This window comes from Medicago truncatula, chromosome 2 (genome assembly GCF_003473485.1).
Source record: "Medicago truncatula cultivar Jemalong A17 chromosome 2, MtrunA17r5.0-ANR, whole genome shotgun sequence".
Taxonomy (NCBI): domain Eukaryota; kingdom Viridiplantae; phylum Streptophyta; class Magnoliopsida; order Fabales; family Fabaceae; genus Medicago; species Medicago truncatula.
Window position 1 is genome coordinate 43,155,161 of NC_053043.1, and position 25,952 is coordinate 43,181,112.

At 32.5% G+C, this 25,952-nt stretch overlaps 3 protein-coding genes across 4 annotated transcripts; 2 read left to right on the forward strand and 1 right to left on the reverse strand.

The window, feature by feature from the left end:
* The first annotated feature begins 454 nt into the window (after positions 1-454).
* On the forward strand, positions 455-4,173 carry LOC11414971 (probable WRKY transcription factor 31). Of its 2 annotated transcripts, none has more exons than XM_003596902.4 (5): positions 455-972; positions 1,406-1,504; positions 1,597-2,130; positions 2,218-2,331; positions 3,162-4,173. In XM_003596902.4, the coding sequence occupies exons 1-5, from the start codon at positions 565-567 to the stop codon at positions 3,813-3,815; spliced, it is 1,809 nt and encodes a 602-aa protein (XP_003596950.1). In that variant the 5' UTR covers positions 455-564; the 3' UTR covers positions 3,816-4,173. The 2 variants fall into 2 exon arrangements, with proteins under 2 accessions (XP_003596950.1, XP_024631569.1); XM_024775801.2 differs by having other exon boundaries at positions 883-972; positions 1,411-1,504.
* Positions 4,174-15,009: 10,836 nt separating this feature from the next.
* Positions 15,010-16,351, forward strand: LOC11416037 (mitogen-activated protein kinase kinase kinase 17). The gene has a single exon (XM_003596904.4). It carries the CDS (start codon positions 15,030-15,032, stop codon positions 16,230-16,232), a length of 1,203 nt encoding a protein of 400 aa, XP_003596952.1. The 5' UTR covers positions 15,010-15,029; the 3' UTR covers positions 16,233-16,351.
* A 6,657-nt stretch (positions 16,352-23,008) lies between these two features.
* Positions 23,009-24,475, reverse strand: LOC11411413 (B-cell receptor-associated protein 31). The gene is made up of 2 exons (XM_003596908.4): positions 24,163-24,475; positions 23,009-23,562 (listed from the first exon to the last, which is right to left on the reverse strand). The coding sequence occupies exons 1-2, from the start codon at positions 24,446-24,448 to the stop codon at positions 23,180-23,182; spliced, it is 669 nt and encodes a 222-aa protein (XP_003596956.1). The 5' UTR covers positions 24,449-24,475; the 3' UTR covers positions 23,009-23,179.
* Between the last annotated feature and the right edge of the window lie 1,477 nt (positions 24,476-25,952).

Here is a 25,952-nt window from a genome sequence, read left to right on the forward strand (position 1 = left end):
GAATTGATATCTTCTTATTTTCTCTCTCAAATTCAACCTTATATATAATTTAAAAAATCAATATTAATTAAGAAATAATTTTAATGTCATTTCATATTTATCGGTTAATAACACCTAATTTTATCAAACCACACGTATTCAATCTGGTTTATATATTATCTACTATAAATTCATCCATTGTTATCAACTAATTTATAAAATTTCGCTATCTTTTACGAAACAAAGTCTTAGTAAAGAATTCAAGTTTATTGTAGGAGGACTTTAGGTTTTCCCTTGTCACTGATGAGATGAGAACTTTAGGTTTACCTTAGTCCCCTTGAACGAGACCTAATTCGCTTAAACTTTTTATCATAATTTATATTTATATTTAAAATAAAGCAAATGTAATGTTACATACAATATTCAACGCAAAACATATGGTATTATTCTGAAGACTCGGTTCGCCACTTCTCCTATTTGATAGCCGAGTCCAATTGCATCATTGACTATCTCTCTCTCTCTCTCTCCCTCTCTCCCTTTCTCTAGTCTATATCCCTTTGTCTCTCTTCCATTTCATTGAAATTTATGGCCAGTGGAGGCCTTGGACTCTCCATTGATTCAGATCCAAATTCAAGCTTCTTATACCATAAACAAATAGAATTCTCAACTCTTTTCCTCAACACAACAACTCCAAAAACTTCAAGTGGAAACTTATATAGTCACAAAATGGATACCACAAACAACAAAAACAAAAACAAAAACAAAAACAAATCTCCATTTCAAGTCAACCATGAAATATCTCATCAACCATTTGATCATGAAATGAGACCTATCATCAATGAACTAGACTTTTTCTCTCAAAACAATAACCATCACAATCATTCATCTGCATCTGCATCTGCCTCTACCTCTACACCTCCCTCACTAAATCTTCATCATCATCATATAAATGATCATTACACCGATCCTTCTCTCTTGGAATTCAAAGTAAACGTGAGTACTCACTCTTTATAATATATATTATATTATTATGTCACTATTGTATAAACCATGGTCTTAAATTGTTGTTGCGGTTACCATGTGGACCTTGATATTGTGGCCATTTGTTATTGATATTGCATACTTAGACTTCTAATTAAAATATTTGCAGATTACAATTTAGAATTTGCATAGAATATTCAATGAGTTAACCCTTCAATATTCCGTAGATATCATATCACTATTAGAAAACATTAAATTGGAGAAGAAGAAAAAACAAATTTTCCCATAAACAAAGGAGAAGGGAAAAAATAAAATTTTTCACTAATTTTCTCATTACTAAATTTTGGTTGCTATTTAATTTTTTCTTCTTCTAGTAGTGATGTTTGTGCACATATTATATATGACATTGGTGATATGCTTATGAATATGTGATGTTTCAATATAGACTAGTTTGAATCTTCTCACCACCAACACAAGCAATGATCAATCCATGATGGAGGAAGACATAGCAAGTGATTCAGAAGACAAAAGAGCTAAGCTTGAGGTAGAGAATGTAACAATAAATTCAATAATTTGATGAAGTCCTAATTGAATTATTAATCATTGAGTGGTTTGTACAATTAAATTATTTTTCAGCTCGTCGTTCTTCAAGCTGAGCTTGAGAGAATGAAGGTGGAGAATCATCAACTGAGGAACATGCTTGATGAGGGTAATAGGAAGTACAACACATTGCAGATGCATTGGATGAGTATGGTGCAAGACAAGAAGGTAGAGGATTGTAATGAAGAGCAAAAACAAGTGATGGGTGGAAAACTTGATGAGGAGAAACAAAATGGGAATGGTGGAGTTTTGGTTCCGAGACAATTTATGGAGCTTGGATTGCCTGCTAATCATTCTGATGCTATTGATGAACCAAGAAGTCAAGATCAGTCAAAATCACTTGCAAACAACAATGAGGAAGGTTCCAAGGATGAAGAACTTGTGTTAGATCATGACAAAAAGGAATCTGATCGGGGAAATGAGAGAAACGGTAGTCCTGCTGATCGAGTTTTAGCTGCTAATAATAATAATAATGTTGCAAACTTTAGTCCTCAAACAAATGTTGAACAAGCTGAGGCCACTATGAGGAAAGCAAGGGTTTCAGTTCGAGCTCGATCCGAGGCTAACATGGTACTTCAATTTCACATTTTAGTTAGAAGAATGAAATTTTTGTTTTGGCTTTTATATGATGCTAAAGTTTTTATTCTTTTGTATCAGATCAATGATGGGTGTCAATGGAGAAAGTACGGACAGAAAATGGCGAAAGGAAACCCGTGTCCTCGAGCTTATTATCGATGCACCATGGCTTTAGGTTGTCCGGTGAGAAAACAGGTATGTTATCCGATATAAAAGTTAGTTATAATAGTTAGTGACACCGGTACTTTTATCGTATGTCATGGTCATTCTCAAACATAATTTCCTGTTTTGAGTTCTAAACTCTGTCAAGTTTTACTCTGCCATTGACCTTATATGCATGCTCAACTAAATAAGTTGCAAATTATGTTGCATAGCTCATGTACTTCTACTAAAAAATGTCATGAGTTTGAGATTGATTTAGCTAGGATATATAAGTATACAATAACGTCAAATCAGTCATGGCACATGTTTCATTCTTCAACATTTCAAACCTAGATCGTGTTTGGATTAACAGTTTTATTAAGCACTTATCATATAAGTGCTTATGTATAGACTATTTCTATAACAGAAAATAAAATAAAGTCAAACTGTTTTCATATAAGTTATAAGTTTTTTTCATTAGCTATCATGAAAAAGTTCATAGAAATTACCTGAAAAGAGCTTATGGACGTGTCATAAGCTATCCCAAATAGTCTCATAAGTCTTTGTACTAGTAGATAAGTCCAAATAAATCAACCTAAAACAGACCCCTAATGAGGTAGGTTGGAGTCAAAATATTAAAATGAAGTAACGACCAAAGTCGGGTCACAATTCTTGATACTACGCAAAATCACACTCAAATGCAGCGGATGCGACCTTAGTTGCAGTAGCACTGCAAACTTAGAGATGTAAAAAACCACGTTGTCACCCTCGCATCCTAGGTCACCGTCGTGAATCTTTTTTTTATAAAACCCGAATTAAAGTTATCAAGCTGTTTGTGTCTAACTAGACATCAAAATCTAAGACATGTAACATAATTTGCACAGGTACAAAGGTGTGCTGAAGACAAAACAATACTTATCACAACATATGAAGGACACCACATTCATGCTTTGCCTCCAGCAGCTATGGAAATGGTACAAACAACATCATCAGCTGCAAGAATGTTGCTGTCAGGACCAATGACAAGTGCAGATGGACTAATGAACCCAAATTACCTCACAAGAGCAATCCTTCCTTATTCTTCAAGCATAGCAACTATCTCAGCATCAGCTCCATTTCCAACTGTTACATTGGACCTAACTCAGTCACCAAATCAAAACCAGTTCCCTAATAACCACTCAAACCAGTTCCAATTTCCCTTCCCTCAAAATTTTCTGCCTCAGGTTTTTGGTCAGACATTGTTGAACCAATCAAAATTTTCAGGACTTCAAATGTCTCAAGATGCAGCAAACAGTTCTCAGCAGACACCACAGAACCTTGCTGACACAGTTAATGCTATTGCAGCTGATCCTAACTTCACTGCAGCTTTAGCAGCTGCTATTACTTCAATTATTGGGGCGGCGCAGCCAAACAATAACAACGGTACTAGCAATAATGGTAACGGTACAATAGCTAATAACAGTAATGGCAATGTTACATCAAGTAACAATACCAATGGAAGCCCTAAAATCAACAATCCCAACTCTTCAGTAGAGTAGCTAGCTCACAAAGTGATAACTTCATAGCAGTCTCTCATTTTTTGATTATTTTCTCTCCTTCAGTCGGGCTAAAAAAATGTAGTACCGACATTTTGCATTGAAGGCGAGTCTGGAGTCCGACATGTGGTGGTGCACGACACTGACATATCATTTTTTTCAAAAAATAAGTTGAGCTGAATTTTTCCCCACCTCTCAACTCGAGAAATTTTGTTATCAGATTGTTAAAGATAGTTTGAGATTTGTTAGATGTAGCGGAATATTATTTTTTGAACAAGAGATGTAGCGGAATATTGTTTATGGTAGTTACAAGTTATTTTGATGAACCTTGCTATATGGTACGACAGTTTGTGCACACAAATTGCTCGATATGTGAAATTCTCTTTTAATTGATGCTAGCTTACATTTTTTCTTCTTCTTAAATACAAGACAAACTAAGATAAACCAAACATTTAAAGAAGTATACATTTTTTTGACTTGTGTACCTCACCGTTTGACACACCAGTCTAGATGCACCATGCAAGCCAAAGTGATTTGAAAAGGCACCCCTATAAGACAAAGGTGTTTGTGATTTCTCAAATTCTCATAAACAATCATATATAGGATATTATATTGGTTATTTGGATTCAAATAAAAATTCAAACAGACTCAATTACAAAAAAAAATAAAAAAATACATTCGTGTGTTTCCCACAAATTTGTTCTCGTGCACATTAGCTTTTTCCTATTTTTATTGGTTGATTCTTGGTTATATAATTTAGGATCACTTTATAAAGTGATCATACATTCATTGTAATCATCTTCATTATAACATCAATATTTCTCTCATTTTATTTTTTCCTTCGTTTTGTTGAGCTCTACCATACTTCATACAAATATCTATAGTTGATTATATTTTCTATATTAATGTTAATAATGTCTTTACAATTTTTCTAATGGTTGTTGATAAAGCTAAATCCCAAAGAGAAAATAACAATGGGAAGAAGATAAAAGAAGAGAGATATAGTAGCAGTTGTGTACCAAATGGTAGTAGCTTGTGGGAAACGAAAAAAGGAGTCAAGAAAATCGTCTGAGAGTGGTTAAAAGATACGTAAAAAAGAGATTAAGTTAAGATAAACTGTGTGAGAAAAGGATAAAGAAAAAGAGAGGGGCATCTTCATTGTCTTTTACCTTTTATAACCCATTTGACATGTAGAATAATTTGCTAGGTTCGAATGGTTAATGAATTTTCGGTTAATGTTTTATAATTTATGGAATCTCAGTTTGAATAATAGTTGAAATATATGTAATGTTGAGGGCACGTCTAGAGTCGGATACATGTCAATGTCGCATTGACACAATACTTATGTATGTAGTTATATTTAATTATTCTTGTTTCTCAAATTTTTATCTTTGTTGATTTTTAGTGTTGTGTATATGAATGTATCAATGTTTCATAGGCTCAAATCATCATTGACCAAACTTTATTTAATTTCCACAAGAGTTCCCGATTACCAAGACTCGACCTTCTTCTAAGAACCATAAAGTTAAAATAAAAGTTTAATATATTGGAATATGTTTAAATATGATTTTCTCAAAATAGTGATTTTTGTTTTGTTTTAGTCTTTCTAAATTTTTTGTTTGGATTTAATACATGCAAATTCAAACGATTTTAATAATGGGCATGCCCATACTATAAAGAAGAGGTTCATGTAAAACGATACACACTTGGTAGAAAACCACTTGGTCTTTGATTTGGATGTAAAGAATTTGACTTTGCTTCCCCTTGAAGTAAGTCTAGTTTCCTCCATGGTCTTGAAATTGAAAACTTAGGGAAATAAGAGGGTTGTTTGTTATAGATTTTTTTTAAGAAAAATATCATTACAAAAACACTTTTGAAACTTATTTTCTCTCCTTTAAAGTAAATCTAATTTTTATTTAGAAGTTACTCTTAACAACTTCTAATTTGAAGTAGTTTTTTGATTTTTTTTAAATTCTGAATTTAAAAAATAAAAATTGTAACAAATAGACGCAATACTCTTAAATGACTATTTTTTTTAATGTGATTTTTATAGGAGAAAAAAAATAAGTGCAAAAAATGGAGGCAATTTTTATATAGTTGTATTCAAACAAACTAAAATTATATTTCAAAAAAAAATAAAATAATTTTAATACAATAAACAAACACAAAATGAATTCTTCTTTTTTATAAAATCGCTAAATCATCGAATATCAAAAAATTTAATGGTTTTTAATCCAAAACAAAAAATCCTTAAATAAAAGAAAATATTTTATGTAAAAAAAAAAGATAAAATTAGTATTATGGGAAATTGTGGGGGTGGGAAGGATTAGAGATAGGGGTAGGAAAAAGAAACTTACAAAAATGTAAAGGAAGTAAGGAACGAATTAGGCTTGATCTAGATGTTCTATCGGGCTTTGAAACTGTACACAGGTATGAAAGATCCAGTTCCAAGCTTTGGCTAAAGAAAATTGAATTTTGCTCTTCACCCAGCACATCACGCTGCGTGACTTAACTCACGCACCTCACAAGCTCTGCGTGACTTAAGTCACGCACCACTAAGTCTTTACGCGAGTTAACTTATGCAAGTTAGTTGGTGGTAAAAACTGAAGCACAAACGTTTTTGGGACGGTGGTCAATGCTTTTGATTGGTTTTTACAAGTTTTTTTTTTTTTTTTTTTTAAGTTTTTCACACCTTATTGGACCTCATTAAGTGCTATCTACCTTATACCACCTACAAAAACCCTCAAATACTTTCTCTTTTCCTCACATTTTCTCCTCCCACTCTCTCCCCCTCTTTCTCTTCTTCTTCTTCTTCTTTGTTTCTATAGTCTCTAGGGTCTTTATACCCCTTTAGGTAAATACCGGTGGCTTTTGAGGGAAGTAGTAGTCCGTTAGGTTGGGGAAAAAGACATCATCCCTTGAGGTAAAATTAGGTTTGCTTCCTTTTACTCCCAAAATCTTTTTACCGTGGGTAAAAAGAATCATCATGGGGGTATAAAAGGAACCAAATTTAAATTTAACTCAAGGGATCTTGTTGTCGTTTTCCCCAACAGGACGGATCACTACTTTGCCTAAGAGCTATTGGTATATACCGAAGAGGGTAAAATATATGTATTAATTATTGTATTGTTTGAATCATATTAATAAAATGAGAGTTATATTTATTAATTTTGTTTTTTATTTGTATTTATTTTTGCATTTATTTTATGTTTATGATTATGTATTGAATTAATAAATATTGAATAAATAAAATCGATTTTATTTTCTAATTTTGTATTTAACGAATAAATAAATTAGAATAAAAATTGAATTAAAATAATATCGAATTTATTTTAAGTGCATAAATAAATTAGAATAAAGTGACCAAATAATTTAGAATAAAGTAAATAAAATATTTTAGAATAAATAAAAAAAAAATAGCCACTTTACGCCACTTAACGTGCGCACTAGTTTACACTTGCGCTAGTTAATTAGCGCAGGGGCATTTTGGGCATGGCTGCAGGGTGCGAGTGTTTTGTGCTGGGTGAAGAGCAAAATTCAAGAAAATTGCTCTTCTCTCTTTGATTTTTGTTCATTTCCACATGAAATTTCCCATATTAACTCCGGTAGAAGTTAACTGTCGTTCCGTATTTAACGACAGTTAACTTGTACTAATCTGACGACAGCTAACTGCCGTTGCGTTTCTTTAAACATGAAACAACAACCCATTTAATCCATTTCACAAAACTCGATCTCTAAAACTCTCTCAAATCATCCAACACCAAATCTCTTCAAATTCAAATCAGCCTCACTCAAAAACAAGTAAGTTTTCATAATCCATTACCATTGACATTTTATGTTTATATGTTACATTTTTCCTCTTAAATTAGAAATGTTTTAGTTTTAGGGTTTATGTAAATTTTGATTATTTTTTTGGTAGTAAATGTTTATATGTTTATGTTTTGGTTTTTAGTTTTAGGGTTTACGTATATTTTGCACTTTAAGTGTTTAATGAAATGTTTGAATGAGTTTTTCATTGATTGTTTTTAATTTTTTTTTATGGTGTAGATCTGAACCAATGCATATTTATCCAGTAGATCTGAACACGAATTTAGGTGCAGTATACTACAATGGTGGAAAGCCCAATCTATTCAGCGTTTGGGTAGATGTCACGTCAGTAGATTTGAAGGATCACCTAGACCAAATAAACCGACGACTCAACCACAGAGACACAAGAAGGGTGGACGGAGTTGGGTATCGACGTTCATCGATCGATCCAATTGGGAGATTGCAGTTCAACTAGATGATGGTCAAGAACGACGACGACATGAGGAGCGTGTTCTTTATATTTAGTCAGCACATCACTACATTACCGATCGAGTTGGATGTCTCGTTAATGAGACCTTATGAAGATATTCTCAAGAGTTTGATTCGGCCAGATAAAGATTAGGTTGTATCATTATGTTGTGTCATTATTTTGTTGGATTTTAATTTAATTCTTGTTTGTTTGGTGAAAATGTTACCATTAAAGTGTCTTATACTTAGTGTAACGGTTTGTCAATCTTTTGAAAACTCAAAAAGATGAAGAGAACACATTTTGAATTCTAACTAACAAGATGTATAGATTCTCGCATTAAATTCCTTCCTATAAGAAGATGATGTCGAGAGGGAATTCATTTCCAAGATGTTTTTTTTTAGCTTGATCATGTTTCTCTGTCATTTGAAACTTGTCAGTTGACAGGGTAGTAGGATTAAATTCAAAAGAATATATTAGAATGCTACTTTCTCGACATTACTCGTCTTATACGAAAGAATTTGATGTGAGAATCTATATAGCTCGTTAGGTAGAATATATTACATTCTACCTTAGGGAGAATGTAATGCTTCTTGAATTGCCCTATTTAAACGGAGATAAAATTAAACTATAAATTAGAACTTGATTTTTTTTTTTTATTGTTTTAGAGTTGATTTAATTTTTGCGTATTTGTGTTTTTTTATTTACGATTTATTTTGGAAATGATCTTTCTAAGACATGCAGCTTATAATGAATGAATGAATGCTATTATTGAATTAATGTATGAAAAAAAAAATCCAAGTTTAGGGGCTTAAAAAAACAGTCATGTCAGCACACCATAAACTTAGCGGCTCTTTACTACCGTTGGGGCAGCAGTAGTTAACTGTCATTGGTAGCGAGTAGCAGTTAACCGCCACTGGGGTTAACTGAGGAATGAGTTTGTAACTGAAAGTGTTTTAACGCTGGCTACTTCAATTAACCCAAACAGAAAGTTAACTATAAACCAACGAGAATTACAAACGAGCCTGTTTGAAACACTTCCCAAAAACTCTTTTTTAATTTTTAAAAATTTGAAAATTAAAAACTTTTTTGCTAAACTATTTTTTTAAAATTACAGTTTTGAATTTTTTAGTTTTAGGAACTAAAACTAAAACATGTAAAAGGATAACTATTGTGAGAAGAGGATTTGTATATTTCAAAAACTGAAAACAAAAACTATTTCAAACAGGCTCTAAGTGAACAACAACACCAAAAACCCTTTCAGAAAAGAGAAAAAACACCATAAACGTCCCTAACAAAACACCAAATGTAAAAAAATGAACCTAAGTTTGATTGTTATTTTTTTTTAATTCGATTTTTATTAGTATTTATGTTATTTCATCAACCACCTTGTTGGCCAAGCTCCATAATTTTCTGTTAAAAAATGATTGAAAGAAAGCAATGAAGGGCATGGTGATTATTTGTACTCTTTTTAATGATTCCCCTTTACTTTGTGTGCGTGTGTGAGAAAGAGAGGGACATAGTTACCACTTTGATGTAATTTAATTTAGGGTCCCTCTCTCGACCCTAGCCATTGAGTAAGGGACAAAAGGGATGAACCTTTTTTCCTTTGGTTTTGGATCTTGTTTAAGAGCACTTGGCACCACACCATACCATAACGGAACGTCAAAGCAAACATGAAACGTCATTCTATTCTTCTACTACACATTTTCATTTGTCGGCTCATGAACTCCATTATTATTGGACGAGAGAGAGAGCAAAGTATCATACTTTTGTGCCTTTTTCTTTGATTTCACTAACTAAGCAACAATATGGTCAAGCTACAAATCAAGCAATATCATTATCTAAGTTTTCTTTTTATATATATATTTTGCATATTTCACTTATTCTTATCATGTTTGTATTTTTTAGTTTGAGTTGAGAGGTGGTTTTTTTTCCCTTGTTAATTAAATTACACGACTCAAATTACACGACTCCCTCCTTAAAAATATAAGTATTACAAACTCTTATATTTATTGTCTTAAAATTTAGGAAAGTCGTAGTGTCACACTTGAGAGTAGATAGTTGAATTTAAGTGTAAGTAATTTTGTCCACGTTAACTATAAATGAATTAAATGTTTTTCTTTTAATGAAATGAATGAATTAAATGTTGAATATATATAATAAAGATAACTCATATATCTATTCTTCTCAAAGTTTAGAAAAGAGGTAATGTTTCGTTCTCTTTTTGTTATGGAACATTCCTTTTGATGCTACGAAGATGCTTTAGACTCCCCAACAAAAGTATAATTTTTAATTTTCAATTTGAATTTCATGAAGAAAAAAAAACTATTTTTCTATGTTTCTATTTTCTAAGTATAGGAATTATCAAGGATGTTATGCGGTACCTAGCAAGCCTTTCATTTTCTCTCATCTTCAAATTACTTACAATCAAGTTCATACTCTTTTCTAGCTATAACACCATTCTACCTTCCAACTCACGTTAGTTGATACATGTACATTGTTTATTTAACTTGTGCATAGAAACGAGTTCAATTTCCTTTTCTTCAGTTTTTCATAAATTTTCTTTATTGTTAAAGGTAAATCATATTCAATACACAATCATATATTAAATACATATACTTCTTTTCAACAGTAATTAAACTTCTTTTTTTAAGAAGCTAAATTAGTTAACACAAATTGGCACCAGAGCAACGCTAATTAAAGTTTAGATGCAATTTTCAACTAGAATTTAACCTTAGATCACCATATTATGAGAGTCTAGTTCTATTTTATTAAAATTTAAAAGTACTATTTGGAGAGTGTTTCATGGGACTTCAAGTTGTACCATACAAAATATGGAAATGGAAATCGTCATCACTCAATCCTCACATATAAAACGTGATTTATAGACTTAATAAGTCTCTTTACACGCACGTGTTTCAGCCTACGTGTATTTATATTGGCCTCACTTTGCTTTAGTTCTTTTTCCTTAACTACGCGAAAATCCATTTCATACATTGAAGAAAATAGGACCACGTGACTTGCGTGTGATCCAAGCATCATTCCTCACTATAACACCATTCTACCTTCCAATTCACGTCATTTCAAGTTACTTAATTTAGTATATCACTTAATTGATAAATATGTATATTTTTATCCTTATTAATACAACTTAATTGATATTTGCAAATATATCTAATTTTTTATTTAATTTGTCTAAGCAAACGAGAAAATGTGATAAAATGTATCACTTTCAACTTAATCAATGAGCCCATACGTAAAAATGAAGAGCACCAAGACCAAATAGAATAGAGCTTATTGACTTGATGTACTACTTTAAATCCTCTCTCTTCCATCTATCTCTCTATGCGGGTCTCTCGCTATTTTAATATTAAAATAATAAAATATAATAATATAGACTAATTGATGCATGATATATAATTATTGGGTTTGCTAAAAAAAATTATTGGTTAAACACATTTAATATTTTAAAAAAAAAATGCTGAGTTGAAAGAATAGAGTACTTCATCTGCTTTCATACATAAAAGAAAATTGAATCAATAAAAATTGATGTATCTAATCTAATTTAATTGACTTTTTTTTTTTTCTAACACATAAATATTTAAAATTAAAGTTCTCAATTGTATTGTAAATGATTTAAAATCTTTGGCTAGAGTCAGTTCCACCATCACATGTGCCATCATAAAATTAATCTTTACAATTGCTCGTATACATAATTGATTTATGAAAATAAATAAATTAAATTAAACTGCCGGAATTCCTTATAAAAGAAATTATATTATTACTAACGTTTCATAATGCTAAGTAGTCAATTTAAGAAAGTTGGACTGTTCCAACTAACTGATGTAATATGACAGAAATGCGCTAGGTGGACAGTTATTGGTTAATTGTATAGATATTAATTTGGCTTTATGCCTTTGCTCCTTAAATAAATAACACATAACTGCATCACCACTTCTCACTCCTAACTCCTAATCTAATATCCCAACCCCCCTACTTCTACCTGCTTATTTTCTTCTTTGATTTGTAGTTTCAACCTTTTAAGCACTTTTTAGGTACTTCCACCCTTTAGCTTCTATGTCACACCACCAAACTAAATGACTAAAACCCATTTTATAATTACACATGTTCAATTAAGTGTTTTAATTAAAAATTAATTATGTGTATTATTTTTTTTGTATCCTTATGCAAAGATGGTGAGTTGGGGTTAACCTTTATTTCACGCCTAAGATTGGACACTTGTGTTTCCAAACCATGAAAGCTAACTCACGTAATGATATAGGTTTCGTGAAGTTGAAGAGTGTTAATGAATGTCAAAAGAAACACTCACCAATTAGAAATTATTTTGGATTGTTTTTTTAAAATGACACTTTTTTACCATTATTGATTAGTAAAGCAAAATCGTCTTCTATGTCATATGATATATAGTTCGACCCTTAAACTAAAAAATAACATTAAAGGTTCCAAAATTAAAATAAGAACAAAGGTGTTTGGAGAATAATGAAACAAAACGAGATAAAAGTAAGGATTAGTGCACTATTTGAAATTTTCAGTTTTTTAATGCATTAGAATTTCATTGTGATCTTACCTCAGTTGGTAGGGATATTGCATATTATATGCAGGGGCCAGGGTTCGAACTCCGGACACTCCACAATTTAATTGTGTGAGCTCTAGCCACTAGACTACTTGACAAAAAAAAAAAATTTCATTCACGCAATAGTATAGGTTAATATCACAAAATTATAGAAATTCTTGATTAATATCTCGATAGATATTATTATTCATTGTGTAAATAGACAATTAAGTCTATGAATTTATAACTATTTAGTCCATAAAATTGTACATGTCAAGTATATGTGTGTATTACATTGAATCGTTAAAGAGAATGATATAATATATTAAATGAACATGTGACACTTGACGTCGACTCTACTTCACTGCCACATCTGAAGAACGAAAGTGTTGTTGTCATGTCACTTGATATGATTTTTTATTGAATTTTGGTTAAAATAACACAATTGGAAAAGAAAAAAAAATAAGTCCTAACCTTTTATCCAACAAATTTTAAATAACAATTTTGTCCTCTGAGATGTATCAACTACATCGAATTCACGTGGACTATCACATCTTTATTTTAAGAGAAATGATATTTGTACAACTTTTGCTCTCATACTCACATTATTTTCTTATTCTCTCTTTAACTTTTTCTATCTTTATTATTTTTGACCAATGAGAAGAGAAAACAACAAGGTTATCCCAAAAGTTGTACCAAAAGAGTTGATCAAATATCAGTACTCTTATTTAATGTGCATGTCATGCTCAGCTGTTGAGTTTAATTGAAGGAATTTTTTTTATATGTTACCATTTCAAGAAATGCAATGTTAAGAGCTAATTTGATCAATGTTTACCATTTTAGAGAAAATTATTTCATATTCACTCCGTTTTATATGCACATTGTCAAATACATACTTAAAGGATCTAAACATCTGCTGGCGTCACACTAGCATATAAAATTATCATTATAGTTTACTTAGATGATAATTAATAACAACCCATTATAAGGCTTTTCATGGCTTAACTAACCTATATTTTGATTAAGCTTCTAGAAGTGGGGATATTGAGTGACATGACAGTTGGTACTTTTGGGGTTAAATTTTCTGGATACTTGCCACAAAGCTTGATAAAGTTTTCAACAACTTATTGTATTGAAGTACGTTGCACTTTTTCATGAGCAAGTTATCATGACAAATATATGAAATGGAAATGGTTTTAATTTCACAAATTCATGAGAGTTGTTGCCTTATATCAAATTGACCAATCCAAATTCTTTAGAGTACCCTCTACTTTCAATGAGTTTCATGCGTCCTATAGCTTTCTAAAGCTTCAAAATACTCATCCCCCACATAAAATTCAGGACCATAAAATAAATTATTTACAGTTATAGATTAAAAAATAAATAAAGGATTTTTCAAATAAATAAATAAATAACAGCAATAAAAATTTTCATGAGGAACTAAAATTGAACACACAAATTATATGTAACAGAGCAAAGGTGTGAACTTTTTCTTTAACAGAACACATGCACTTGTTGACCAATACTATTCCTCACCTGCATTTCTCAAAAGTATTATTCCAATGTTGGAGCTTATTATATGTCTCTATTCACATTATAAAAATCAAACATGAAACATGTTATAAAAAAACAAAAAAGATTCTAATCTCCAACCACATAGGTAGTTGAAACCACCCCAATTCACCACCTTGCCACTAAAACCCCCATGTACATTTTTTCAAAGTCTTGCTAAGTATATGATACAAAACAAGGAATTAATCCCATTTTGATTATCCATCTAATCTACCTAACTCAGACTCTCTAACATTTCTACCCCTTTACTTTCACCAAATTAAGTCCAAATCAAAGTATATTTTGGTTACCGTTTTATTACCCAATCACTTTTTTTTTAAGTCAAATAGCATAATGGTTAAAATTCACATTTTTTAAGGTGAATTAGTGAGGTGATCGGAGTTCGAACCCCGACCACTGCATATAACAATGCATGTCCATACCAACAGAGCTATGCTCACGGGACCCAATCACATTTTTTTTAAGAGATAGAAGTCTAGTTTCGTTTATATCAACTTAAATTGGTATCTAGATGGATGTAATAATTCACACACTATACAAAAAACTTCTAGGTTAAATTTTCCACGTGCCATATAATAATAAATTGCCAACTAAGCTGCCACAACCACCCAAATTTGAACACGTCCTAAACTCCCCTTTGAAGTAACACTCACTCCCCTCTAAAGGGAAAATAGCTTCAACTAATTAAGTAAACCAACCAATAAAATTAATCTAAAAACTCATATTCAAAGTGTGCCTATTTTTTCAACTATTATATAAAGGCCGCAATATCAAACCATAGCCTTAAACACAAAATATGGAGATGGAGTGGACTAGAGGCAACATCATCGGACATGGCTCATCCGCCACCGTCTACCTCGCCACCTCTCGTCGCTCCACCGATGTCTCCGCGGTTAAATCAGCGGAGACATCACTACCAAACTCAAACCAACTCCAGAGTGAACAAAGAATTCTTTCTTCTCTGTCCTCTCCTTACATAGTTACCTACAAAGGTTGCAACTTTTCAAAGGAGAATAACAAGCACTTGTTCAACCTCTTCATGGAGTACATGCCCTTTGGAAATCTCTCTCAGGTGACTTGCCGGAACGGTGGCCGGCTCAACGAGGCGATGATAGCATACTACACAAGACAAATTGTGGAAGGACTTGAGTACTTACATTCAAAAGATGTAGTGCATTGTGATATCAAAGGTAGTAACATATTGGTATGTGAAAAAGGAGTTAAAATAGGAGACTTTGGTTGTGCAAAGATGATCGATGAAATTGCGCCAGCTGCCGGAACACCGATGTATATGGCGCCGGAGGTGGCGCGCGGCGAAGAACAAGGGTTCCCTTGTGATGTTTGGTCACTTGGTTGCACTATTGTTGAAATGGCAACTGGTTTTTCACCTTGGTCCAATGTGGAAGACTCTGTTCATGTTCTGTATCGTGTTGCATATTCTGACGAAGTTCCTATGATTCCTTGTTTTTTATCTGAACAAGCAAAGGATTTCTTGGAGAAGTGCTTAAGGAGGGATTCTAAGGAGAGGTGGAGTTGTAGTCAATTGTTGAAGCATCAATTTCTTGATTGTGGTGTTGAGAAAATTGAAGAATTTGATTCATGTTCACCAACTAGTATTCTTGAACAGGGCTTTTGGAATTGTGATGAAGGGTCAGAAAGTTTCTTTTTTGATGATTTGGGTAAGATTAATTTTGTGAATTGTCCTGTTGGTAGGATAAAAAAGCTAGCTTTGTGTTCAAGGGATCCATGTTGGAAATGGGGTGATGAGAATTGGATTACAACTAGAGAGAATGATGCAGATGCAGGGTCTTCAATTAGTGATGAATTGGATTTTGATGAGTTAGAGAAAAGTGATTTTAGTGGTAGAATTAGTGGTGATTATTTTGGTTATGATTATTCTAATTGTAAGATTAGGGATGTTAGTTATGTAGCTAATAGCCTTAATTTTGGGAGAGGCATTGGAAGGTTGATGCCCCAATCAACATTAGATTTTTTATAATTTGGTTATTTGGGAACATTTTTTGTTATGATTTAAAACACTCATATTACAAACTTGCCATTGTAATTTCTATTGCAGTTAATGTTTTAGACACTTTTTTGGCCACTAGCCTAACTAAATTTATGTTTTGGTAGGTTGTTATATTGTATGTTGGTAAACTAAAGTATTGTCGCGGACATTTAAAGAGTCTATTCTCTTGAAGTAATTGAGACTCATTCAAAGAGATTACACGATATAACTGAAAGTAATTTAAAAGTTTGACATCTCCCACAATTAGAGATCAGAATCTGAACCAAGTATTTAACGGACCTAAATGTCTACCACTCATGCTGCACACCATATTGGTTGGACAATTTAAACTTTTATTTAATGAAAGAAGTAAATTATAAAAATGGAACCAAAAGGGGTGAGTGAAAAGAAAAGACAGCAAGCTGGACAGGCCCCAGCTGCTACCTTAGTTTTTAACTCCCAACCTCTCTTCTGTTCGTTATTTGTCATTGGTTGATTCCAATGGATAAGAAACAAAGAGACACCAAGGTTAATGCAATGTCTCTCAATTTCCTCTCTATGTCTTGGTGTGGGTCTCCCATATGTATTTTTGTCTCTCTTTATGTGTGCTTGATAGATGAAATTCGACCCTCTTGTAGCAAACTAGTATTGATAAAAACAGGTAGTGAACCACCGTAATTAGGATCTTTGACACTGCGGTGGAGGTGGTTCCAAAGCTTTTCCACAAGCTTCGGTCATTTAGACCGATTATGAGACTAATGTTTGATTGCTTTGGTCGCAGCTTAAAGCTCTTCACCTGTCTTCAAGAATGTGTTCTGCGGCGATAGAATTTTGGTCCTTCGTCACAACTCACAACCTCAATAATGTTGCCTAACCATCTGATTTTGGGGTGGATAGATTTATGTCAAATTCCATGTATCAAGAGAAATACTGGCATGAATTGTGATCAATAACAGCGAAGACCAAAACTTAGGAGGAAACATGTGGGTACAGACAACAAAAATCGATATTAACGGAACAGAATTTATTCTTTTGTCTAAAGTGAAAGGATTTCACACTAGTATTGATTAGAAATTAATGAAATTATGTGTGTGTGAGAAAGATACCATGAACTTAGACTTTATTTTTTGTGACCGGTAGGAAATCAAATTCGGTACCTTGGTTTAGAATTAGAACACTCACATATTCAGTCATAGTGCATCAATTACTTGCGCTAGACTTCATTACTACGAACTTGTTAGTATGTCAAAGTCTCAACAAGAGACTCATATTGGATGGAAAAAAATGACGTTGAACATTATTTAAGTGAAAAGACTCATATATTCAATGTCTTAAGATTTTTATAAGGCAAAAAAAGTGAGAGTTTCTTATTGTTTTTGATTGAGATTAAGGCGGACTTGGGCCAGGTCTTAAAGCCTTATAAAGATGTTGGGTTGGGTCTTACAAGGTCCAATACCAATCCAATGTTTTTACTTTTCCACCATATTAATTTCTTACGCGCCCTATCTTTCTTTACAAAAATGTCTATGGGGTTTTGGATTCTATAATCCGACATATAATCGGATTATAGAATTCGAAATATGTTTATATATAAGCAGTAATTATAATCCACTCATTATAGCAGTTGCGAATTTCGCTTTTAAAAACAATCAACAAACAAAGTAAACAATGATAAAATTTGTTCAATAAAATAAAAATATAAAAATACCTCAAAAATATTTAAAAATTAGGTAAAACTAATGCAATTTTTTTTTGAATTTTTATGAGAATATGAAGAATTACCAAAAAAAAAAATGAAAAATGGGGTTTTTTATTGGGTCGAAGAAAAATGAGTCTAAACAATAAAAAATTTGTATCCTTGATTTTTTTTTTCTTCTGATTTTATGGGAATGTTTTAGAGCAACCTGATCAAGTAGCCCTAAAACCGGATTTCAGATTATGGAACACGGCAGGAACAACTAACAATGATCTAAAACACAAGGGTGAGGGTTAGGATTATTAGTATGGTTCTTAAACTGGCTATCGAAGATACAAACAAGCTCAATCTTTGTACTGATAAAGTTTGAATCATATAATCTAAATTGTTTTTCTTTGAATTTTTGACATAAGAATCAAGAGACAATAATCAAAATATGAATCAAGAGACAATAAACTAGGTCACCGATCCTCTACTACGAATGGTGTTGGAACCCAAGAGAGTGTATTACTCGGAAGTGAAGGCTCGGCTTTGGTGGGGTTGGTGTTTGAGTCTCGGTTTTTTGGCTATTCCTCCTGTCATAAAATTGGAATTTAGGCATGGTTTTTTTGCTTCCTTTCATAGGTTTTTTCCTGCTTATTTATGTATTGCTTGCGGCCTTGGTAGTTTGGGCTTGTCTGTGCTCTCAAAATCCTGTAAGGGTGATGACTTGCTTTTTTGTAACAATTCTGCCACTTGCACAGCTTGTGCTTGGCCTATCTAATGCTATTTCAAAAAAAAACTAGGTCACCGATACGAATCAAAGTCACGGATAGTAATCCACACCAAAATAAACTACCCTTTAGAGCATGATTATCGGTTCAATTTTACCGTGTCTTTACTGAAGCAAAAGGCAATATGTCAGAGAGAGACAGATATTTGGCATGGTAAGAGAGTAGCAAAACTCAACAAAGTGGCATTGCATTGCTACCGTGGTTTTACTTATTGTTGGATTTATAAACCATTATAAAATTAACTTATGAATTGAAAAGGTGTTATATATTAATATAAAATGCAATTGTGAGCTATATTGTGGGGTTTTGTGGGACCCACTTTAAAATTTTAGATGAGTAGTATGGATATTTAAAAAAATGTAAGAGAGTGGTTTAAATAATTGGGAAGTGTAAAATAATATATTATATTATGTGGGACCCATTTATACCACCCAAATGGGTGGCATGGATGTGGATGCTCTTATATCTAGGGCTTAATTGCCCAGATATGAGTCAAGAGACAATAATCTAAGTTACTGAAATTTATAATCTTTGTAAAATTAGATCCTTAGTAACCCAAAATATTGATTTTTAATTGATGTTCAACCAAGCTTACACACCAATTGTATTAAAATACAAAAAAATATTAAAACTTCCAAAATCAAAAACTTAAATGTCTGTTGCCATTTTTTTTATCTATTTGTTTGACTTTGAGAATGGAAAACAAAAATCCTAGCTTAGCATGTTTCTAATTTAGCTTAGCTTTAATTATGTAGTTATATGATATGTAAAATATTAATAAAATAAAATAAAAATAGAACATGTATAACTGGATTGGACATACAGATGATCATATGAGAATTTTGAAATTAGTAGCCTTAATCGAACATGATTACATGACCAAATTTAAAAGTTTCAATTTGGTTGTGTCCTCAAACATTTTGAACTTTTTTAGATTATAGTTTTGCCTAAACCGATGAACACATCTACCATTCAGTTACCTCATTATTTATGGCACATTATTAACATTTATCCATTTGCATTCATAATTTAAAATCACAATAAAGAAATTAACAAAGAAAATTGAGGATTTGAAAATAAAAGAAAGAGGAATTCATCTTCATCATTTTTTAGTAGTCTCCACGTGAAAAGATCAAATCTTTTTTCTTCAACATTATTCCAACTCTACTTTTTCAATTGTTTTTTCATGTTTCTATTTATGTGCTCCAAACAAAACAGCACATAGTTCTGCATCTCTGCACTGCTACATAACTGCAACTTTCAGTCTGCTCTCACGAATCTAACAGCACAATTTGGCATCTTCTACAAACCCTAACCTGATTTTGGAGTATAAATAAGAGGAAAAAAAACAGGATTAAGGGAAAAGAAAGAATAGGAGCTGAAAACAGAAAAATGTAGCAAAGTTCTTCTTCTCCCTACAATCCACAAAAGCCTCCACCAATCTTAGGCATCCACACCATCACACAACAACAACCTAAAGCAACATAAAGACGCTCCATTTCTGTCTATGACATTGAACTGCATGTTGCTTGGCCATTGAAGCTAGACGCTGTAACTAACAACCAAGCCAGCTCTTCACCTTCACCTTTGAATCATCAAACTAGATTTAAGTTTGCAGTAGGGCTGAAAATGAATCAAATCGAATCAAACATGACTGAGCTCAACTCGACAAAAATAGGTTTGCCTCGAAACTTGACTCTAGATCAAAACAAACCTTTTTTTAAGCTCGAGTTTGGCTTGCTTAAGGTTCACGAACAACTCAATTCCGTACAATTAGGAACAATAGAAACTTAACCTATTGTTACAGTCCCAAAAAAAATAATATTAAAAACTGCATTTACTGTGAGTAGAATAGTTTAAATTAAAGGTATAATTGAAAGATAAACAGTCAACCCAAAATCATGTATCCTCTTTATATATAGTATAAATTAAATCTTTTAAATACAAAAGTTTGCAAAAAGATAAATATAAAAAATAATACCAATTAGATTGTTTTGTCGTCCTATACACGTCATATCAAGGTTGTCAGACTCGAGAGTCTAGATAAATTTGAAAAAGGTCTGTAAACTCGACTGATAGACTCGTATGAGTATATGTGAAAATAAATTTGACTTTAAAAAAATATATGCAAGTGACGCATAAATGACATATATATTTATAATAGAAACACCAATTAACATAAAAATAAAAATTTCAACTTCATAACAAACTTTTCAACCAAAGATCCCCAATATTAAAGCAAAAAAAGTAATTAGATACGATCATAGTTCCTTCTTAATTGACTATTACATACCGTATGCTATATGTTGTTAGTATAAAAAATTTCTTTCTTGCTCCTACCATGTCCAGAAAAATTACACGAGTATGCCTTCTACAATAGAGCTCCTCATCAATTTAGATAACTTTGTGCATATGATGTTTTTATTAATAATAAGGAATTGATAACGACAAAATATGCAGAAAATCATTCAAATTGAATAGAAACTCTACTATTTGCAGAAATACTCGTGTATTTTATTGACCATGGTGGATTACGTCGACGTGATTCTCACCCTTGCTCGCAGCTCCGACTTGATTTATCCGGTCAGGTTCCGGCGACGTGATTGCGACGTGATTTCACCGGCGCGGTTGCACGGATTTCTCCAGCGATTCTGTTTTCTGGCGGTTCTATTTCCAATTGCACCCTATTTTCCAATTTCTCCTGTGATTCTCCATTTGCACCCTGTTTTCCAATTTCTCTGGCGGTTCTCTTTCTCTGTCTCTATCACGTTCTCTTTCTCTGTAAGTCTGTAACTGTCTCGATCGTGACCACGGTCCCGATCCCGATCCCGGCGGTTGGAATCAGAGGGTTTGGGATCGGAGGAGTGGTTGTTGTTATTAGTGGAAAGGAGAAGCTCTTCTTGGTCGCGTTTGTGACCGGCGACTTGATTGTGGCGGCGTTCGAGTGCTTAATCGAGGCTTGAATCCGGGCTTTGGGTTTGGTTTAGGTGACCTTGGAACTAGCCGATGGTGGTCGCCTCCTCTACCCGAGGCTGATTTCCGACGGTTCTGTTTTCAATTGCAACTTGCCGGATCAAAGAAAACTATTAAGTACATCTAATGGTTTTTGAGTCCAAAAACCATTTCCACAGCAAAATGGTTTGGCATAATGGGCTGGGATTTATGCAGGGTGCATAAGGATTCCTTATGCATGATAACCGCACCCTCCTTTCTCCACGCAATTAATCTAAAAAATCTTTATTGAAAAAAGCCTTTGCAAGGATTCAAACCTGAATCTTAATGGCCTTTTCTCAACAATTTCACGGCTAAGCCACCGACAATTTTCTTGATTTAATTTTGCTTCCATTAATTGATATCCAATATCAATCGCCCTTTTAAACAAATCATTAAATCTCTTATTTATAAATGTTAACCCGTCTAGCTATCCTTAACCCTAGTTAAACACTAGTTTTAATCTCAAAATTTCTCTCCTTTCTCCACGCAATTAATCTAAAAAATCTTTATTGAATAAAGCCTTTGCAGGGATTCAAACCCGAGTCTTAATGGTTTCTTCTCAACAATTTCACCACTAAGCCACCGACAATTTTCTTTTACTTATAAATCTTAACCCGTCCCGTAAAATTAAACCTAATTTTAACTTAATTCTCTCGCCTAATTTCTCTCCACACTTTTGCATTTAATGTTTATCTACAGTCAAATTATATTTCTAATTTCATGCGAAAATTAAGTCCTATTTTTTCTCTTACTTTATAAATCTTAACCCGTCTCGCAAAATTAAACCTAATTTTAACCTGATTCTCTCGCCTAATTTCCCTCCACACTTTTGCACTTAATGTCAAATATTTACTTTCTAAAATATTATGTTATGTGACATTACCAATGACCATGTCATGGAAATATTATGTTATGGTACTATACCAACGTATATGCTTCTTAATATTTTGACCTTCAACTAAACTATTTTGTTACCTATTACTGTCAAATATTATGTTATGTTACCTATTTTGTTAGCACGGATCATTGGTCTAGTTGGAAATAAATTTATCAAAGGTTTTGTGAAATCCCCCTTTGAACTCTTGAAAAATTCATATCTTGGAAAATTTTATATCAAAATTGTTAAATTGGGAGAAAAATCGATCGCATCTGAGTTGAAAGAAATTGGATGTTTAATTTTGTTACCGTTGGTGGAGTTACATAGTTTGTTCAACTCTTGTGTGATTTTTTTTCTACTATGTGATGCTAGGTTTCTATTTCCATATACGGTGGTGATGAAGATGGTGGGGAGAGAGAGGTGTGAATTTAAATGAATCAAGGATGAAAATACACTCATACGCGGTGAGTGATATCCTTCAATCGATAATGGCTTTAGAAATATTGATTCATTAGAATAACCTACAACTATAACCTATTTTTCTTATGAAACAAGCTACGTACCCTACCCAAACAATAAGATCTAAAATCTACCAATTTCACAAACTGTTTTTATCATCAACATAGGAAGATCTCTTTTCTATACACTCCAGCAATTTCCTAAGATTCTGATTATCTATCAAGAGACCATCATATTCCATAAGGAACCCTTCAGATTGCTTCTTAAAAGCTTCCACTTCAATTTCCAAGGACTTAACCCTGCTTCCTTTTACCTCACATTCAGATTCTAGTTTCTCAATTTTGAACCTCAATGCACCAATTTCTTCCTTCAAGGACGTGTGCTCCATTGCTTTGATGTTTGTATTGTTCTGAAAACATCGATTTTGTTTCTTCCCTGTCTCTACGGCATTTCTGAGAAGTCGAAGCTCTCTTATGTAATGATGCAATCTATCTATCATGAGAGAGAGGAACAGAACAAACCCTGTCCACGATCACAAGATATAATACAATTAGAGTGAATATATGAAATAAATTAACCATGATTTGATTCTTATTAAAACTATGATATGTAACTTTTTTAAAATAGATTTTTAGTCAAAATTTATAGTTGAACTCGTTTTTCCATATGCAAACACAAATGATTTTATCTTCAATCCATTGTTAGTAAGAATCAATTTTTCAAAATCATCTCACTTTAAAATAAATTTTTGTTGCTGCAGAATTAGACATACACTAAGACCATCTTCAAAAGGGGTCTTATAAGACCCGAGTTCTCACTTACCTTCAATCTTAAGTGAGACACACACTTTTTTAATATTAAAAAATTAAAATGAAATTATTGATAGTTGATTAATGAGTCTCATTTAAAAAATTGTGTGATGCTGAGTTAAAAGGATTGAGTATTTATTAGGTGCCACTCTTAACAAATTATAAATGATTGATGTGTACGCATAACCTGTTTAAGTAGTCGAAAATGGATGTCTCCATTGTGATGATGCTCTAAACCGAATGTAATAATGATGATGATGCATTATTTATGAATAAATGAGAGTGAAAGTGACGGTGGTTTGATTTTGATTACCCAAAAGAGAAGCTTGAAGTACGTGGTTGGACAAGAGTACTTGGTCGGTGGAGTCAACAGTTGCAAAACCTTCAATGGAGCGACGCTGTATCTTAAAGATATTGTATAGTGCAGAACCGAGCATGGTGACCACCGTGCCAACGACGGTTTTAACGATGACCGGTCCCCGACCTCGCTTGACTTTATTCAAAGTAATGATTACAAGATTCCTCAGCGGAGTCTTGAACAAAAAGCTCATGATCATTAACATTTCTACAAATATCACAGCATACAATAGTTGCAACATTTTTCTTTTTTTCTAAACTTGATTAATTGGAACATAAAAAGCTTAGAGTTTGGATGTAAATGTGTTCTATTTATCATTATGAAGTATTGATAGATGGATAGACTGAGATTTGAGCGCGTGAATTCAGTGTGCATGTTGTGTTTAGGAAAGAAAAATCATAGTCGACATAGATGTTGTTATTATTGTTGTTGGATGTGTGTGGGTATTAGGTACGTATAGTGTGTGTAGTGTATGTGTGTGGTATGGGCAGTGATCCGGTGGCAGTGAGTCAACTGTTCCATCCATTTTATTGATTCAAATTAAAATACACATCTTAGTACACTATCTTCTATTGATTCAAATTTATAGGATCAAATTGAGACTTCATTTGCAGTCTAATTAATTATCTTTTTTGAAACAGCATATATATTAGAATGAAGTCTTGCACAAAAAGTCCAAAAGGCCACTGTTGTTACAACGAGGCCAAACAGGCGCAAAACAACAAACACACAAAGATGCAGGAGACTACAAAAACGGAACCTTTGAGCAAGCTAAAGCAAAAAAAGAAAGAGTATCCATTTATGTTTTTTTTAGGGAATGTTATTTTATTTATTTTTTTGTCAAGTAATCTATTGGCCAGAGCTCACACAATTTAATTGTGGAAAAATGGAGTATCCGAGGTTCGAATATGAGATCCTACATATAATATACAATAACGCTATCAATTGAGCTAAGCTTAGGCGAATAAATTTTATTTTATATTTATTAACTAGACATCTTAACTAGTCAGATGTCTACAAATCTATTTTTTTTACCCTCCAAATCTAATTAAATAAACTAGTTTTATTCTCTAAAAAAAAACTAGTTTTATATTTCCACCGGTTTTATTTATAAGAATCAATTGACTTTTAAATTTATTAAATAATTGATGCATCTGGTAGACCAGATACATCAATTATCCAATAAATCTAAAAAGTCGATTGTTTCTTATAAATAGGAAAGAGAGAGTACTTTTCAACTAAAAATTTGCGAAAAAGCTAAATTTTGGATCTGAATTTGCTGTTGTAAATAAACACTCACAGATTCACATAATTTGCTATTGTAGCCATTGGATGCAAATATTTTAACTTTATCAAACTATCCAATAGTCAAGATTAAAATTGTGTTTTTTTAAATGCACCAAATCCATGTCCCTAAAATTTCAACCAACAAAAAGGTTCCTAATAAGATATAGAAATTAACGGTAATCGTTGTCCTGAATAGAGAAAGGGCATGTCAAAATAAAATATTCCTTGGGATCCCCCTCTTATGGATTTGGGTTTGGAAATGATTGGGGAGGCTCATAAGGCGACTTAAAACAAGTTATTATATATAAGAAATGATATTTGTACAATTATTTTTATATAATTTTTGTATAATTTTCTCTTTTATATTCACATTATCTTCTTATTCTTTTTTTTTTTTCTCTCCATTGTTATTGACCAATGAGAAGAAAGAATAACAAGGTTGTCACAAAAATTGTACT